The sequence below is a fragment of the Urocitellus parryii genome, chromosome 14, assembly GCF_045843805.1.
Source record: "Urocitellus parryii isolate mUroPar1 chromosome 14, mUroPar1.hap1, whole genome shotgun sequence".
Lineage (NCBI taxonomy): Eukaryota > Metazoa > Chordata > Mammalia > Rodentia > Sciuridae > Urocitellus > Urocitellus parryii.
The window spans coordinates 54,421,273-54,440,369 of NC_135544.1; the positions used below are offsets into that span (position 1 = coordinate 54,421,273).

The 19,097-nt window shown below is 45.6% G+C and overlaps 1 protein-coding gene across 1 annotated transcript in view; it reads left to right on the forward strand.

The window, feature by feature from the left end:
* Positions 1-2,179: 2,179 nt before the first annotated feature.
* Positions 2,180-19,097, forward strand: part of LOC144250102 (dihydropyrimidinase-related protein 2-like) — a 30,795-nt gene continuing 13,877 nt past the window's right edge. The window contains exons 1-6 of the mRNA XM_077792490.1: positions 2,180-2,265; positions 9,502-9,666; positions 11,804-11,865; positions 12,124-12,204; positions 12,699-12,767; positions 16,999-17,119. Of these exons, the coding sequence (XP_077648616.1) occupies positions 2,220-2,265; positions 9,502-9,666; positions 11,804-11,865; positions 12,124-12,204; positions 12,699-12,767; positions 16,999-17,119 (544 nt within the window). The 5' untranslated portion in view covers positions 2,180-2,219. The remainder of the gene's footprint in view (positions 2,266-9,501; positions 9,667-11,803; positions 11,866-12,123; positions 12,205-12,698; positions 12,768-16,998; positions 17,120-19,097) is intronic.

Here is a 19,097-nt window from a genome sequence, read left to right on the forward strand (position 1 = left end):
ATACACATATTTATATATATATATATTTATTTTAATGTAAAGGGCAAGGTAGTGAACAGACACTTCACAGAAGAAGCAATACAATCAGTCAATAAATATATGAAAAAATGTTCAACTTCACTAGTAATGAGAGAGATGCAAATCAAAACTACTCTAAGATTTCATCTCACTTCAATCAGAATGGCAATCATCAAGAATATAAGCAACAGTAAATGTTGGCGAGGATGTGGGGGAAAAAGGTACACGTATACATTGCTGGTGGCACTGCAAATTGATGCAGCCAGTCTGAAAAGCAGTATGAAAATTCCTCGGAAAACTGGGATCGGAAGCACCATTTGACCCAGCTGTCCCACTCATTGGTTTATAACTAAAGGACTTAAAATCGGTATACTAAAAATTCATTAAATTTCATTTAAATTAATACAATTTAACAAAGTCAATTTAAATAACATTTAATATAGATTAAATCATTTAATATGAACTATATAATAAAAATATTAATAAGATTAATTTTAATAAAAATCCACTTAGTGGTTTTAGAAACTACAGGTATCAGAGAAATATTAGCTATATATTCTACTTTTGTCTGCTCTCTCATTTTGCCTAACTTAAGCTAGAAACTTTTGTTTATCTTTTCTCTTAATTTACCAAGATAAAAATGGGAAGACAAAACACCCAGTAGCTACACACATCAGCTTTTCCTTTGTTTTTTTCTAAATTTTGCCTTAACATTTACATTATTTTATCCAGTATCCAGGTATTTTCTTATGTTTTTATGTTAAAAGCATATGCCGTTTGATTTCAATCTCTTTTCAAATACATATATCTAAATCCCTGTTGCTTCTGCCATTATAGTATTTTAATTTAATTCCATCTTGATTTTTGCTTTAATCTAACAATTATTTGGAATTGTTTCTATGGCCCTAATTTCATTGTATATGGAATTTTTTTTTTTTTTTTTTTTTTTGAGGAGTCAAAATTCTTCTAATTTTAGATGCACAAGGAATTGCAGCCTGTGTGATAACACCTTTACGGAATTGGCTGGCGTTTTCATTGTGGTCTAGGGCATGGTAAATTTTGGTGGCTGTAGCCTGTGTGTTTGAACATGATATGTAGTTTTGTGTGCATGGTACAACTTCTTGGTATAGCTCCTCAGTCAGGCTTCTTAAGTGCATTACACAGCTCTTCTCTATCCCTCCTCCCTGCTTGTTGGTGGTTCCTTGTTTGGGTTCTGAGAGAGGGATGTTCAGTTGATGCCTTTTATTCTGCAGGGTTTCCCATGTTTTTGCTCTATGTACCCCACGGTGTGGTACCCCAGATAACTATCTTATTGTTGTCCTGTGCTCTGTGATCCCTGGTATGTAATACTGAAAGCATGAAGCAGCCTGTTACCTCTCAGCTTCTGCAAGTGAACTGTTTCCTTGCACGTTCTATGTTTGCTTTTGTCTTTTCAACTTGATCTACTCTTTCATAATCTATTTTTGTGTTCAGTCCTTGAAATTCTCATTCTTATTTTGGATCACTGAGCATTTCAAATGTCCTTTTCTAATTTCTATGAGGATTTGGTGGTAGAAGGAGAAAGAGAGGTGAAACATGCTCATTTTCAGCCTTTAAGATTGAACCTCAAATCTTAGTGTAGTTTTGATTTTCACTTCTCTAAGTGCTAGTGATGATGAGCATATTTGCATAAATTTGTTGATTAATTTTATATCATCTTGGGAGAAGTGTCTGTTCAGGTCCGTGGCCCATTTATTGAATGGGTTATTTTATTTTATTTTATTTATTTATTTATTCGTTCATTCATTCATTTATTTATTTATTTATTTATTTGTGTGTGTGTGTGTGTGTGTGTGTGTGTATTTAGATTTGTGAGTTCTTTCTATACCCTAGAGATTAGTGCTCTATCTGATGTGTGATGGGGCAAAACTTTTCTCCCAAGATGTAGGATCCCTATTCACCTCCCAGATTGTTTGTTTTGTGGAGAAGAAACTTTTTTAGTTTGAATCTATCTCATTTATTGATACTTGATTTTAATTCTTGTGCTATAGGAGTCTCATTAAGGAATTTTGGGACTAATCCCATATGATTGGAATTAGGGCCTACTTTTTCTTCTGTTACATGCAAGGTCTCTGGTTTTATTCCTAGGTCCTTGATTCATTTGAGTGGAGTTTGGTGCATGGTGAGAGATAGGGGTTTAATTGCACCTCCCTCCAGTTAGAATGTCAGCGATTTTTGAAAATGGCAGCTATGATGAAGACAACAACAGTAAGTGTTGGTGAGGATTTCAGGAAAAATGTACACTCCTACACTGTCGGTGGGACTGTAGATTGGTGCAGCCAATATGGAAAGCAGTTTGGCGGCAATTCCTTGGAAATTTGGGAATAGAACCACCATTTGACCTAGCTATCCCTCTTTTTGGTCTATACCCAAAGGACTTAAAAACTGCATACTACAGGGACACAGCCGCATCAATGTTTATAGCAGCAAAATTCACATTAGCTAAATTGTGGAAACAACTTAGTAGATGAATGCATAAAAAAAAATGTGGCATTTATACACAATTAATATCACTCAGATACTTACCCTCTCGCTCAGTCCAGGAGACGCTAGTGCCCTTCACTACCTCTGTCAGAGCCTGGTTCGGACAGCTGGTGCCTCGGAGAGGACAGGCTGATCCTGCCTGCCTCCCATGTACCCTTTGTCACAGGGAGCGACATTCATGTGAGACCAAGTAAAATCCAGTCATAGACATTAATAGAATATCTCAAAAAAGTATTTAATAAAAAGGCTAGCAAATACAGGGTCTTTAATGAAACTTTAATAAAATTTATGAGACAAGGAAACTGAAAGCACAATATTTTCTTAGGAACTTTTCTGTTTGGTGTTATTCTTTACAATATAGCAGCTTTTCCTAAGAATGCAGGGAGTATGAAATTTCTAAGGCTATCTTGCTGTGTTCTCCATTAAACCCCTTGTCTTAAAAAAACCTTGGATCTAGATTAATCTTTGTAATTTTCTGAGTACCTGTATAACATATTTTTCTCAAGAATGCAGTGAGGTCGCCGTTTCCAAGAGCTCTTCAATTCTGAAATATAAGAAGTGTGTTTCCAGGCATTGAAACCCAAAGGCTCACCTAGACACAATGGAGTGAGCAGAATATATAAAAATCTCTCATGACAAATCTGAACTCTGCTTTTCCCAACCGTGTGAAGTCTACTGGAATAAGATTCCAAGTAATTTGGCAAGTCGAAGCCAAATATATACTTTGATATTCTTCTCGGGAGTAAGCCGTGTGATGTTACAGGAAGGCAGATTTTAGTGCTGAATTTCTGATCGTATCCCCCCAAAAGTTGTTCCATGCATATCATGCAAGAATGTAACCTCCAAAAAATAAATAAATAAAAGAGAGGACATTTGACGTAAGAAGGCTGGATAATATTTGCATGTTCGTGTATTTTTACCACACATCATACCTTCTTATTTCTTCCTTGCTCTGATTTGAAGCATATGCTTTCATTTTTCATTTTGGCTTACCGTGTTATCACTTAATAATAATTCAGTAAATTTACTTAGAACAAGAAAGTCACCTAATGACTCATGTCTTAGAGATGCTTTCAAATAAAAGTAATTGTGCATTTTGTACCATAGAGTATTCCCAGTGTTTCCTAGAATTGTTGCAACTGATGCTGGAGGCTTTGAAATAGAGCAGGAGGCATAAGGGCCGTGGCTTGTGACCCTTCCCAAAGTATGTAAGATTGATAGACATTGAATGCAAATAAACAACTATGCATCATTGAATTTTTTCCTGTCACTGAAATGCTAGTAGAGCTCAAGGAATTGTGAGCCTCTTTGTCTGCAGTACAGGAAAAATAAGAAATTTAAAGACTTGAGTTACATACAATTTCTGATAACATACCTTAGGTTGGTTCTCAGCTTAAAAAACACAAAAAGAGAAATGTCATCATTTTCCATAGCATTGGGAAACTTTTCATAGGTGGGAAACTTTACTATCAGAGCTCATCGGTTCTCAGACATTTATATGTTTTGAATACTTGGCCAATGTGCCTTTGGGATGCGTCCTCCAGTTGTTGTTTCAGTGATTTTGTTCATGCCTAACAACTGATGGCATCTTAATTTTGGTAAAATAATGTAAATGTTAAGGTGAAATTTAGAAATAAGAAAGGAAAAGCTGATATGTGTGTAGCTACTAGGTGTTTTTCTTCCTTTTTTTTTATTTTTGTAAAGTAAAGCAAAAGATAAACCAAAAGGTTCTAGCTTAAGTTAGGTAAAATCAAAGAGGAGAAAAAAGAAGATAATATTGCTAATACTTCACTGCCACCTGTAATTTCCAAAACAACTAAGAGCATTTTTATTAAAATTAACTTTATTGACATTTATATTAAATTATATAGTCAATATTAAATAATTCAATCTATATTATGTTAAATTTACTTTGTTAAATTGTATTAATTTAAATAAAATTTAATGAATTTTTAAATATAAATCATACTATAATTTAACATAAGTTAATAAACAATATCAATTAATAAAATAAATTTAAATCAAACCATCGTATTAATAAAAGAAATTTAAATAATACTACTAATAAAATTAATTTAAATTAGATTGATTTAAATTAGATTAACTTATATTAAATGATAGTATAATTTATATTTAAAAACATATTAAATTTTGTTTAAATTAATTTTAATAAAAACGTTCTGAATGGTTTTAGAAACTACGGGTGTCAGAGAAGTATGTGCTATGCAATCTGCTTTTTCGCTTCTCGGATTTCACCTACTTAAGCTAGAAACTTTTGATTCATCTTTTACCTTAATTTATCAAAAGGTTATAACTACTCCTGTTGTAAAGCTTTTCATCTTCCAAAAACTGTTGTCAGCTTATTTCTCTCCCCAACTTGTTTTGATCAAATGTTTTATAAAATGTGTTTATAAGAACGATTGTAGAGCCCCCAATAGTATGTAGATAAGCAGTCCAGATATTTAATGATACATTCTTACTAATTAACTTTTCCATTGGCAATGGATCATGTGATCCCACTTCGGGGTTGCCTCATAAAAATACTCTTCCTTCTGGACATATTTATCATCTGGAAAACTGAATTAATGTGAAGTGACTTTCGTAGAGAAATGGAAATCAGCAAAATGGATAGGGGTCATAGAATTTGGATTCAAAGCATCTTAGAATTTATCCACTAAGCTTCCTGTTTAGGTCCTCCCCATTGGAATTTTCGCTTGGTAGTTGCACAATGTTATCTTGGATAAACTAAATATTCTCAACGTTTTGCAACATTATATTTGGTTTTCATGTACTCTAAATCTGAGACATCCTTCTTATGGGTTGGATTTCTCTCGTTTCCTGTGATTGCATGTATCGTTTTTATCTTAATGCCATTAAGTGAGGTTGGAACTAGTGGTTCAAGAAGGCTGCTCTGTACAGTGGCTCACAAAAGTACATCAGAATTGATAACTGGTGATGATTATCTGCTACATTGGAACAAAATTCTATAAACAAAAAGTGCTACAAAAAACAAAACAAATTTTTTAAAAAGTACTATAGCAAAAAATCACAACAACAACAACAACTAAAGAAATAAAATAAAATACCTAGTAGCTATACACTTACATATACCAGCTGTTTTGCTTTCTCTTTTTGTCTACAAGCACATGCGTGCTTTTTCAAAAGGCCATGCTGTAAAACATCAAAAAGGGTTATGGCTTCTTTAGAATAATGCTAAATATTTAGAAGATCCTGGAGTACAGCTCTGGCCCTGTTGTGCAGGGACACTGGCGACGGTGTAAAGGTGGGCATGAAATCTGCAATGGGTGTGAAAAGAGGACGCCCAGGTCCACCAAGTCCAACTCCAGCGAGGTTACTAAGAGGCACCGCTGCAGAACGTGGGACCAAGAGTGGATTCCCGTTGGTGCTTCTGCCAGCTCTTAATTTGGCTCCATCTTTAACATTTCCTGGTAAAGGGGTTCTGAAAAAGAACTCTGAAGCACGGGTTGGGGTTGTTGATTTGGTTTCGGAGGTGTGCTGGGGACACTTGTTGAAGCCCCTCCAAGGCAACTCCTCATCCACTTTCTGACACCACCATAATCTTTATTCAACAAGTGCTCCATTTCGTCCTTTGGAACGTCCAGGATGCTCCCCATCAACTGCAATACTTCACGACGACGTTTGCCTTTTGTTATCTGGAAATGAGCGATAAGTATAAATAAAAAAATAGAATAAAAATACAATGTGTAGAGAAAAGGTATAGAGGAAACGTACCAAATTCGAGTAGGCTGGTTTTTGGCAGGGTGATGGTGGTAGAGATTGGATTAGATGTGATATTAACTTTGCCTAAAATTTGAGATTTTCTTTTTTTTTTCTGCAGCACTGGGAAATGAACCCAGGGCCTCATATGTACTAGCAAGGGCTCTACCACTGAGCCATACCCTGAGCCCTAAAACCTTTTTTTTTTTTTTTTCAAGCAGTCTTCCCTCTTTCTTTGTTCAGTACTGAGGATTGAACCCAGGCCTTACACGTGCTTGGCAAGCCCTGGACATCTCCATCTATCCCAAGAAAACAATTGTCTCCCGCATCCCCTGCCACCAGTGGAAGACGGCCCTCTGATTGGCAGGCAGCATGGCTGCGCAGGGGCCCTCTGGGCTTCACAGCAGCTCTGGGGCATGAGCAGGAAAAGCTGCCGGGCTCTAGGACAGTACAAATGTCCCTTCATATCAACACATACTGCGTCTGTGAATTCAACCCACTGTGGGTTCAACCAACCACAGGTCGAAAATGTTTGGAAAAAAACATTCCAGAAAGTACCAAAAAGCAAAACTAAAATGTGCTTCAAAGCAAGTAGTAATGCTGAATCCACTGAATCCGCTCCAACGGAGGCATGCAGGCATCCCTCTAGGTATTATGAATAATCTAGAGATGATATAAAGTATGTGGGATTTAGCTAGTGGTAGGGGGCCTGCTTGGGGGCCCTGGATTTGATCCTGAGCACAATAAAGCAAAAGGAAGGGAGGAAAGAAGGAAGGAAGGAAGGAAGGGAGGGAGGGAGGGAGAGAGGGAGGGAGGGGACACTCAAGGTTTTGAATGGGTCATATGCAAATGCTATGCCATTTTACATAAGGGACCTGAGTGTCTGTGGATTTTGGCATGGGCAAGACTTTGCCTCGCAATACCAAGGGGTGACTCTAACTCTGGCTGCTTCACCTGATCCTGTGTGGCGGAACGTGAGAGCTGAGAGGCGACATTCTTTTACTTACTTAGTTCATTTATTGAGCTCTTCCTGTGTCCCAACCCTCAGTCCCTGCTCTGAGGAATTTGTCCTAGTGGGGGCGTGGTCAGACAGCACATTATTAGTGATGCCTGTATGGAAACTATTTCAAATCGTGGTGTCCCCATGGGATGGTGACAGACCTGATGAGAAGGATGAGGAACAAGGACAGTAGATTTCCAGAGAGGGGGCATCTGGGATGGGCAGGTGCTGGGCTGCCCAAAGAAGTGACAAGCTGTCAGGGTGGCCATGGCCGTGAGCTGGTAGGGGACAGAGTGCATTGGGGATGTCAGCTGGGCCCAGACCCACGGGACCTGGGGAAGGAGTCTGAATTTGACTCTGTAGATGGAGGCTGGCCCCTGAAGGATTTCAGCCGGCGACTGGCAGCAGCTGAGTAAAGGTTTTAGAAAACTCACTTGGCTGCTTAGGAGGGAGGTTTGGAGGAGGGCGAGAGGTGAAGCAGGGGAGTGGCCGTGGAGACTATCCAAACTGATTGTTGCTGAGGTTTTTCTGTATTTTTTTCTTTTTCTTTTTTTGTGAGGAGGGAGTCAGGGGCACAATTTAAGAAGAAGAATTAGAATTGTTTTGTCATAATTTCTGGTAACATTTTACCAACGGAACAGAATTGCATTTAAAATGTGCATCGATTTTACTTTTTTAGATAATGTTAGCATATTACAGATATCAGGACTGATCGATTATATAGACATGCATATATTTTATACTAATGCTTGCAAATATTTATGGAAAAGTGGATTCTATCCAAAGAAATTTACCACAGTGTGCCATATTTTTATAAATTTTTTAATTGACACATAGTAACTGCATGTACTTTCATATGGTGCAGTGTGACATTCAGTGCATATATACAATTTGTAATGATCTGATCAGGGTAGTCAATATGTCCGATGACCATATCCCTGACATATATAAAGGCAAGCTCAGGGGATCCCAGTTTAGCAGCATCTGCAAGTTTGATTCATTTCAGAAATCTGAGCTCACCGTGTTGCCAAGGCTGGCATTTTCTTAGCTCAGAACTGCTTACCTGGGTGCAGAACATCTAATATTTTATTTAGGAAGAATGCCTCATTGCTTTAGGCATCTGGAATCCTGGGCTTCATCTTTCTTGTTGCCCAAGTTTGATTCAACCTTGGACAAATCCTTTTGCTTTGTATTTCTGAGGTGCTTCCTGTAAAGCTGGGTGACAGTAGTCTAGAAAGCCTGTCATCACAGTGGCTGGGTGAGAGCTCCCCTAGGCCTAGGAGAGACAATGGCACCTGCAAGGGCCCTGTGGTGGGAGGACGGGCTGGGGGTGCAGCACCCCCAAAACAGCCTTTGGCGCTGGAGAGCAGAATGCAAGGTGGGGCTGATCTAGGATCATGTGTGGAAGTTGGCTGGGATTCTAACCTTTATATGACGTGCAATGGGACACTGTTGGAGGGTTTAAATCAGGGAGCTCGATAAGGGTGATAGCTACGCCTCTCATTTAATCCCCATAATAAATGTCTGTGCTGGGTAATATTGTCCCCCATTTTAAACCAGCAAGACATTTCTGACCATGGAGATTAAGTAGTTTACCCAAGGGTACCTTGAAGGGGGAGCCAGGAAACAGACCCCAGGTAGCCTGAGCCATGGTCCTTTGTCCTCCGGGTCAGCCTACCTCCATAATAATATCACAGCAGCCACCGTTTTAGAATGCTTTGAACTCTTAAGATGAAAGATTTCCCTTAAATTACAGACTGGTATTATGCTGCAGAAACATGAGCGGCCACGGGAGAGTGGCTGAGCCTGGGCACTTTGGAAAGGCCCGAGTGTGTGGCTGCGCTCCAGTCCCCCCAGTGCCTAGCTGTCTGGTGGGGGCGTCTCATGGCAGCTATCAGCACAAAGAAGTTCTGGCTCCTCTGGCCGGTCATTTGACACTGCCATTGTTCATAAGGACACATTGTCCATGAAGCGTGCCCCCGGGGTTAGGGACTTGGAGTTGGGAAATCAGATCCGGGCAGTTCACGTGTGGTTTCCCCGGAGCATCCAAGGACAGGTTTCTCCTTCGTCCCTCCTGAGTACTCAGCTGGCTTCAGAGCATTCTTAGGGGCTGACGAAGGCATCGCTGTCTCGGTTGGGAACCCAAGAAGCGTGGGAAAACACCTGCCAGCCGTGGCCTGTGAGTTTCTTGAAGATGATGACGCGTGTCTCTTCTCTCCTAGTTGACCACGTTCTTCCCGAGCCTGGGACGAACCTGCTGGCCGCCTTCGACCAGTGGAGGGAATGGGCCGACAGCAAGTCCTGCTGTGAATACTCTCTGCACGTGGACATCACCGAGTGGCATAAGGGCATCCAGGAGGAGATGGAGGCGCTGGTGAAGGACCACGGTAGGTGGCGCTGCCCTGACACCTGCTGCTGATGGCTGCGCTTCCGCCCAGGCATTGGCAGGGCCCTGGGGAAACTCTGGGTACTGCCTCTGGATCCCAGTTGTGCTTTTTGCTGGTGCCTGGCCCTGAGCAAGGAGAGCGGGCCTTGGGCAGCAGCCTGTGCTCACTGGAGGGCCTAACCCCCTGCAGTCGTGGTTGGTAGAGAATGTGAGCCCTGCTACTGGCCTGTTTTTGGGTGGCAGCTGCCTACAGCTTGCTGGTCTCAGGGACCCTTGCTCTCTAGCCAGGCTGGGAGTTGGGGATGTGGTGAGCGTTGGTTGAGCCCCGTGAGGCTGCTGGGCAGTCAGGGTGCACCTGAGCCATGAGTCCAGGGTCGATGTGAAAGTAGGGGGACACTTCACACCTAAGGGGGCTTTTCTGTTTCACAATTTCCAGGGATTGGAGAGATTCACTGGGAGGTGGGAGGAATCCACCTTAAGGTGTCTCCAGGACTCCGGTTCACAGGAGCCTGGGGGCTCAGGGGTTTGGTGGGGAAGTCAAACCACTTGGTGTTTCCAGGTCTTCTTGAACTTGGCTGGGGACTGGGTTTCTGGGGCCACTTGTTGACCTCACTGGGTCTTGACCTTCAGGGAAGCATCATGCACGTAGGGGACTTCCAGGCTCAGGTGTGCTGTGTGCTGTGATCCACAGCAGGAGGGAAACCTGGACGTGGATGTGGATGTGGATGGGGTGGGGATGGGGGACAGCCACAGATGTGGTACAGAATCTGCAGGATGGAGAGCTAGAACCTCAGCCTTATTTCTTTGCCCTTCCACAGGCTAGCTCTGTGACCTTGGGCAAGTTGCTTAAAGTTTATGGTTCTCCCTTTAAAAAAAAAAAAAAAAAAATCTCCCACATGAGCATACTGCACTGCGATGTTTCTTTCCAGCCTGAAGATTCCACAAACAAGAAAGTGGGTAACCTTTGACCTTCTTCACATTTGAGAATAACCAGACTCCAATGGATTTAACTCTCAATATTTAGAGTGAATCTACTTTAAACCAGGCCTGAGAGTTACCATGACAACTGTTGCCTAGCAAGGAGAGAAGGGTCAGGATGTCCAGGAGCATTTAACTCAGGCAGCGCCCAGCACCCCAGGTGGCTTGAATTAAGCTCCAAGGCGAGGACGTTGTCAGGACGATTGTTTAACATTGTGATGGATGTTGGGCAGGGGTGTTTGGCCTGCTGCCTCGGGAGGCGGGGAAGCAAGAACTCCGAGAGGAGAGGATGGGCCCAGGATGTCTGCTTGTTGAGCCAATGGACCTTTTTTTATTTAAAAAAGAGTTTCTTAAAAATCGGCAAGGAGTATAGTCTGCTTGTCAAAGAGAAGACATTTGGTACTGATCTTCACAGACAGAAACTTCTAATTCATTTTCTTATTAAAGGCACGACAGACTTGTGTTGGGGGCAGCTTAAAAAAAAATATAGGAACTGTGGTAAAATACACATAACCCAGAACTCACCCTTCTAACCACCCGTCAGTGTCCGGGAGAGTGGCACGAAGCACATCCATCTCCAGAACCCTTCCTCTTACTACACTGAAACTCTGCACATTAAACAATGCGTCTCCACGTGCCCTTGTCTGTAGCCCCAGGCAGCCAGCCCCATTCCACTTCCTGTCTCTCCAGGCCCCTCACAGGAGTGGATCACATGGTATTTGTCTTATTGAAGGTGTCAGAATGTCCTTTTTAAGGCTCAGTGAAATTCTGTTGCATGTATAGACCAGATTTTATCTCATCATCCATTGGATAGCCACTTGGGCTGCTATGAACATGGGTGTATAACCACTTCAGCTTTTCATTTTGATATCATTTTAAGCCTCCTGAACAACTGTAAGACTACTCAAAGGAATTCTCATGAACCCTGTCCCCAGAATTCATTGGTTGTTTATGTTTTACCCGGTTTGCCTCTCTGTATCTCCATCTCTGTCTCTTTTCCTTTCTCCCCTCTCTCTGTCTATCTGTCTGTTTGTCTCTCCCCCCCCCCCCCACACACACACACACGTGTGGTAGCATCACTTTCTCATTCCCTTCCAGATTATTTGGTTTGGTTTGTGTATTAAAAGTCACGTCTCCCTCTCTATTTTGTCTGTCCCCAGGGGTCAACTCCTTCCTCGTGTACATGGCTTTCAAAGATCGCTTCCAGCTAACGGATTCCCAGGTACGCATCAGCTCTTCTGAATGGGCTGGTGGGCACGTGGTCACTGCTGCCCCCTGGGAAAGCATTCTCCAGTATACGTACATCCTTGGCTTTGTGGGGCTCGGCTGGTGGAGTCATTTAGGGATGTGATTCAGCCTTTGGGGAGAATGTGAGCCCAGGGCTTTAGCCCTGGCTTCTCGCTCTCATCCGTGTCCTTTCAGTTTGTGCTGCTTTGTAAATTGCAGAGTCCTTGACTGATCCCACCTTCCTCTCTCTCAGATTTATGAAGTACTGAGTGTGATCCGGGATATTGGTGCCATAGCCCAAGTCCATGCGGAAAACGGCGACATCATTGCAGAGGTAGGGGGCTTTCGTTTGCATCATTTCTGCATCTCCTGGAGGGTGACGCGGGTAGCTGAACACCACGGAGGGAGATCAGAGGGCCTGGTGTTCCTGGGCTGGACTCCGCTGCAGTCTCCCTGCAGGCATGAGCGTCCCGCCAGCCAGTCCCTGTTTCAAGGAGGCTGTTTCCCTTGGGACCGTAGTGCAGCTGCCTTGGTGGGGTTCGGAAGCTCCCTGGTCACGCCTGGGCATCTTACACTGTGGCTGAGGCTGAGGACCAGGAGCATATTGCTCTCAGCCTCCCAGGGGAAGGCTGAGTGGTTTGCAGAGGCTGGTCAGACAGGCCAGGGTATAGGGCAGTGAACCTTTTTCTTTATAAGGTCTTGGGACGAGGGCAGAGTGATCAGCAGAGCCAATTTCACATTTTGCTCGGGTCACCCTGGTCCCAGGTCTCTGTTGGTCAGACCTGAAGGCCAGCTTCCTGACCACCTGGCTTTCTTTACACATTTCAGGAACAGCAGAGGATCCTGGATCTGGGCATCACAGGCCCTGAGGGACACGTGCTGAGCCGGCCTGAGGAGGTGAACACCCCCAGATGGGATACGGGACTTGAGGTCCCTTGGGTGCTGTGCAGAGCATGCAGAGCCTTCTTTGTGCCAGTTGAGAACGGGGCTTTTGTCGTGCAGACTGGTCTCTCTGAGAAGCTATGGCTCACATGTGTGTGCAGGCGTGCGTTGTATGTCTACACAGGCAAAATGAAGTGTTCTACGGAGCCCAGAGGTAGAGGGTGGGATTGTGTGGCCTGAGTGCTCCTCTCTGGTTTTCCAAGCCCCTCCTTGGGAAGCTCTTGATTATCTTCCTGTCGCCTAGTAGTTTATAACCAGCAGCCAGTTACCAAAACAGGAACGCAGATCACCAAGCTCTTCTGTGTCTCTGGGGGGTTGTAAGCTTTTCCGTGGTAAGCCTGCACACAGCACAACACGATCAGCAGAGTTTGGTGGACAGACCCTTAAAACTGGGGAAGGAAAATTTAGAGCAGGATCCTGTTTGGCGCCACAGCCAAGAATCAGGGCCCTGGCTGGGATGAGTGAGTCACGATTGGGAACAGGAAGGGGGCTCACAATCGTGTAGGTGTAGGTGACGGACAATCTCTTCTTCCCAAGTAGAATTTTTGGCCTTTAAATGCTTTTCAGATTTTGGTCAAGGTCAAGCTGTGGCAGACCTGGCTAAGGCCGAGTCTGGCAGCTCTGAGCCAAGAGAACAATGAGGGAGTCTGAACAGATGTTCTCAGAAAGAAAGAAACAGATGTTCTACAGAAAGAACTGGTGGAAAAACAGAAGGTGTGGAGGAGGAAGAGCAACCGCCAAGGACCTGGGCAGATAGAAGCTTGAAATTAGGAGTTTTCCTCCAGAAACAGGAGAAGGAAGATGCTTGACCAGAGGGCTATAAAGGGGCAGGACCACTGAAGCAGAGCTTTAGGGCTGTCCCACAGCAAACAGGAAGGCAGCTCGCCTGGGTTTACTGGGAAGGAGAGCTGCAGGGGGGAAGCTGTTCTGGTTGCACCGGGTGCAGTGGGCAGGCACCAGTCAGGGAATGTCTTTTCATCTGACTTGGAGGCACCTGCACTGTGCCCGGGGTGTTTCCCCTGAGTAATTTCACCCTGTGACAGTCCTTCGAGGTGAGGAGGGGACACAGGGAGTCTTCGAGGCCTGATGGGTGGCACAGTAGAGTTCGAGCTCTACGCTCACTCCAGCTGCACCTCCTCTCCCTTTGTCAGTTTGCCAAGAGAGGTCTGTTGTGAGCTACCCCCTGAGTGGGCGGTAAAGGGAATGAAACATGGAAACATTCTGAGTGGCTCTGAGCACCCCCGTCCCATTGGGGAGAGCCCCCAACACATAGGAAGCAGCAGCTAATACCACAGTCCAGTTTCCATGCGGTTTCAGGGTCTTTCAACCACTCACATCATGATGTTAGCTGAGTTTGAACTTACCAACACCTTCCTGCCGCCATGTTTTTCTTCCCAACCCACCATGTGAGACCACTCAGTAGGGTTTTCCTTGGTCATTATCTGAGAAGATGGAGGAGATTGGAGAGAATTCTGGAGATCACTGTCTGTAATGGGCGAGAGGTGACTGAGCATGTGTTCTTTCTTTTTTTTTTAATTTAATTTTTTAAATTGCTTTTATTTTTTAAATACATGACAACAGAATGCATCACAATTCTTATTACACATGTATAACACAATTTTTTTTTATATCTCTGTATATAAAGTGTGTTCACACCAATCCATGTCTTCGTACATGTACTTTGGATAATGATGTTCGTCACATTCCACCATCCTTGCTAATCCCCTGCCCCCTCCCTTCCCCTCCCACCTCTCTGCCCTCTCTAGAGTTCGTCTATTCCTCCCATGCTCCCCCTCCCTACCCCACTATGAATCAGCCTCCTTATATCAGAGAAAACATTCGCCATTTGTTTTCTTTTGGGATTGGCTGACTTCACTTAGCATTTCTTCTCCAACTGCAAATGCCATGATTTTATTCTCTTTTATTGCTGAATAATATTCCATTGTCGAGCAGGTGTTCTGATTTGGGCTGTGCAGGCTTCTGCAGGGCAGAGAGATGAGAGAGATATGGTCCTTTCTGAAGGGACTCACGAGCTGGGGACAAAGAGGCAGATAGGAAGCAAGTACATAGGACGGAATGTGATGAGCTAGGAGCAAGGAGCGACCCAAAGACCCTGGTACTAGGAAGAGCCTGGGGACTCAGATGCAGGTGAAGAATGCCTCGTGGAGAGGGGAACTCCCGCCTGGGCCTCACAGAATGTCATGCACTGTGTCTGCCAGGAGTCCAGGGGGCCAGTGCGGTTGAGCAGGTGGTGTACTGACAGTGTGTGTCTCTGGATAGGTCGTCTCCTTTGCAGAAGGTGGGAATAGATGACTTCCCAGGTCCCCGAGAGCCCTATAACGAGGCAGAGATTTTACTTTTAAACTATCCTACTCTTTCAGCATTGTGTGGAGCAGTGTATGATTATGCACCAGAAGCCCACACCTAAGGAGGGTAAAACTCGTGGTACAGGTGGAATTTAACTGACTTCTCTTCTGAGGAGCGAAGGTTTCGGTTGAGCCTCTTGCTGGCTGGGGCAGGGGTGGGGACCAGCTCACTTCACACACAGCACATAGCACACAGCAGGTATGCAGATCCAGACAGAGCCCTGGACCTGGATTCTTCTGTCCAAGGCTGGTCCTGGTGGGAGTCAGTCCCCCAGGGGTAGAGCCCCTGGTTAAAGGCTCCTTGTCCCCCTAATTAGACCCATTGCACTCACTAGTTTGCTTGGGACAGTTCAGGGCTGGCCCTTCTGCAGAATGTTACTTTGCAAATGTGATCTCTGCGGGGTCGGTCAGAAAGCCTCCTTAGGGAATCCTTGATAGTGCCTCTTCCCCGTCAGAAGTGTCTGTGTGGGACATTGAACTGGGTAGCTTCTGGCATCCCTGGGGAGTGCTGAGGACCGAGGCAGAGCCCTCTTCATACTTCACTCTGGGGACTTGTGAAGCCCTGGAGAGGGGGGGTGGGTCCCTTCCCCAGCTATGCCAGGAATTAAAAAGATTTGGGTGCTTCATGAGCATGTTCAAGAGCCATTTGCCCTGCCTGTGGACCTCCAGACAGCCCTCTTCACATAGGTGGTGCCCAGACGGCCACATGTGAATGGAGCTGTCTTACTTCTTGCCATTAGTTTACCCGTTACAGCCAGCGGGGAACCTGAGCCCCAGGCCAACTTGGGGATTCTGGCTTAGCGACTCCAGGTGGAAAGTACCAGCTCTGAGGAATGCCCAGCTTTAAGTACCCTTAATAAAGTGAAGTCATTTATTTGTGCAGCAAACATTATCGAGCATCTGCTGCAAACCAGGCACTACCCTGGGAGAGTTGGGGGCAGGGCAAGGAGGAGCAGGCCACCCCTTCCCTCCCCTTGATGAGTGCACACCACAGGTTGCTGGAAGGAGCCCGTGACCTCTCGAGGCTGCATCGACACAGCCTTACCTGCCATTTTAGACACACATAGCTGATTGCCCTGAAGATAAACTGCATCTGGGGAGTCTTCCCTGATGGGTATTCACGGGGGATCTTTAAAATACTGTCCACTGAGGCAGCCGATGTGCAGAGCCAGGTTTACCAGTTACAGCCAGTGGGGAACCTGAGCCCCTGGCCAACTTGGGGATACTGGGTTAGTTTATGAGCTCAGTCCTCCCCTCTGGGGCTCAAGGGCGTACCAGGCAGCGGCTGGCCGGCCGTGTTGGTGTGTGCACACAGAGGCCCTTGGTGCTCACAGCTGCTGCTGCCTGTCCCTGTCCTGAGCCCTGTGAGGGTGCATTGTTTTGGGGGTGATGCTGGTTTCGTTCATGAGCTTTTGACAGAAGCCCAGTCCAGAGTCACAGTACTCAATGTCTTGGCTCAAGACTGGCTGCTGAACCAATGTACTGAATAGAGATCAGCCAGTTCCCTGGACGTGGTGGTTCTCAAATATTAGCATGTTTTATCCCCCATGGCTGGGCCCTGCTCCTGGAGTTCTGGTCCCCGGGTTTTGGAATCTGGTCCCTGGGCCAGGAATCTGGGTTTCTTATGGACCTGGTTGATGCTGATGTTGTCAGCTTGTGGAATAAGGCCCTATCCCTGCCACCATTCCTATTTTGATTGACACTGGGTACCCCCTGGGGCAGAACCTTGGGGACACAGCACTCAGTCTCTTGGTGGGTAGAGGATAAAGATGGGGGCTCTGGGGTGGGCTGAATTCTTATACCTCGCTCTTCTGCTGCAGGTGGAGGCGGAAGCCGTGAATCGTTCCATCACCATTGGCAACCAGACCAACTGCCCTCTGTACATCACCAAGGTGATGAGCAAGAGCGCGGCTGAAGTCATTGCCCAGGCCCGGAAGAAGGGTGAGTGCTGTGGGCTGGGCCACCTGGCTGTGGACAGGTTGGCGGGAGGGAGGGCTCCTCACCCAGGAGGGCTCCTTTTCTGACCCTCATGCCAACTGGGACACTTTTATCACGTTCCAGCATTAACCTAATTACAGCCCAGCGAGGCAGGGAGCTCCAGTTTCCTGCCTTTATTCCTCTGCTGTGGCCTTGTTCTTATCTATTTAAAGCCGCAGCCGGCTGGTGGGCGCCCCCCGCCCTGTAGAAAAGTGGGATTTAGTTTGATGCCCTCTAAATAAACTAGGCACATACGTGGGTGACGTCGTTTTTCATTTGCTACAGAGCCTTTCTGGGGAACGTTACTTTGCCAAGGTGTCTCCCCTTGGAGGCTGGTGATCTTGGCGGGGTAGGTCAGAAAGCCTCGTGGTGGGCAGGGGTGCCTTTCTGCCCCAGATAAGATCCTGGGCTTGAGTACACCCCCGCCCCTTTAATAAACTATGGATGCATCCTGGGCAAGGCTGGCTCTCTGTTCATACTAGGGAGTCATTGAGAAGGCTCTGGAAACTAATTCATTGAGTGCAGCTTCCAGCGCTTCCCTCAGGGGACGCTTCCTTGTGTGGAGCATCTTCTGCATAATGAATGCAGCAGAGACCTGTTGTCCCCAGCTTGGGAGCTCGCTCCTCACACAGGGAGCCTGAGAGCCCAGAGTTGGCTTTGATGGTGGGTCTTAGTCTGATCTGAAATGAACACGAGAAAAGGAGGCCCTTCTTCCTAACTTTTTTCTCTCTCCCTACCGCTTGCCTCTCTACCTGCCCATTTCTAATTTTCTCTTGACTGGGTCTTGTCTTTCTCAGCCTCTCTTTCTCTTAGTCTCTGTCTGTACCTGTGTCTCTCTCTGTTTCTGTCGGTAGGGAGCACTTGGACCTCTGCAGCTCCGTTTCCACTTCCCCCAGGAAGGTGATCCACACAGATCGGGGAGGGCTGTGGGATTTATTTCACTGGTGGGTGACTTCATACAAGCCCCAGAACAAATTGCTCAATGACCACTAAGTCAGCTGGTCCCAGGAGATGGCTTCCAGATGGACCTAGCACTGCCTGCTCAGACCCAGCAATTCCCAGCCCCTGTGCTTGGGAGCTCTCTGGGGCTCTCAAGGGGTTGCTTTGCTGGTGCGTTCTTGGGAACCTGCCCTCTCCTGGCAGGTTCAAGGAATTGCTTTTTTGCAGTCAGCATTCCCCTAAAGTGATATGATCTCCTCAGACGTAATATAATCCACCCAAGGAGACCTTGCGGATGATGTCTTCATCACCCAGACACACATTTGCACGACGGCCAGGTGGGGCTCAGCCACAACACTGACCACCTGTCGCAGTACCGTGTAGCGTGGGGGCTATTCACACAGTGTCCAAAAAGGAGAATCTAGAGGGCAGTTGACTTTTGTGTCTTTTATCAATTATTCTGTGCCTGGATGATGATAATTCACCAGTCAGGCAAACAGTTTAAAATAATCTTGATTTGTGGCCCTGTTATCTAGTGTGTACCTGAATTCAGACACTCACCTGCCCAGACTGGAGCATGGACCGTGTGGACCCTCACCAGACTGCACTCAGGGCAGGTGGTCTTGGGGGACCAGCCCCCTGAGCGGTGCTGAAGCCCTTTCTTCCTGTACCTGAGTTTTCTCATCTAAATGAGGGTCTGGAGTGTCACTGAAGCATCCAGGGGGCCGGTGCCCTCTATTGTTCCACTAACTTTCAGCTCTGTGTGTGTCTGCGGGGTGAGCACCCAAGGGAACGATTTCAGTCTTTTCTAGTTCCAGAACCTCCCAGGATCAGTCCAGCTGTACCCACACCATGGTTGCCAACGTGGCTTTTGCATTTGGACTTGTCACCCTTTTAGTCCTTGAAAGCCTTCGTGTCAGACCTGAGCTGCTGGAAGGAATTTCAGTGCTCTTGGGTGCTAACGAGCAGGACAGGAACCCTGGCCAACCACACCGGCCATTAA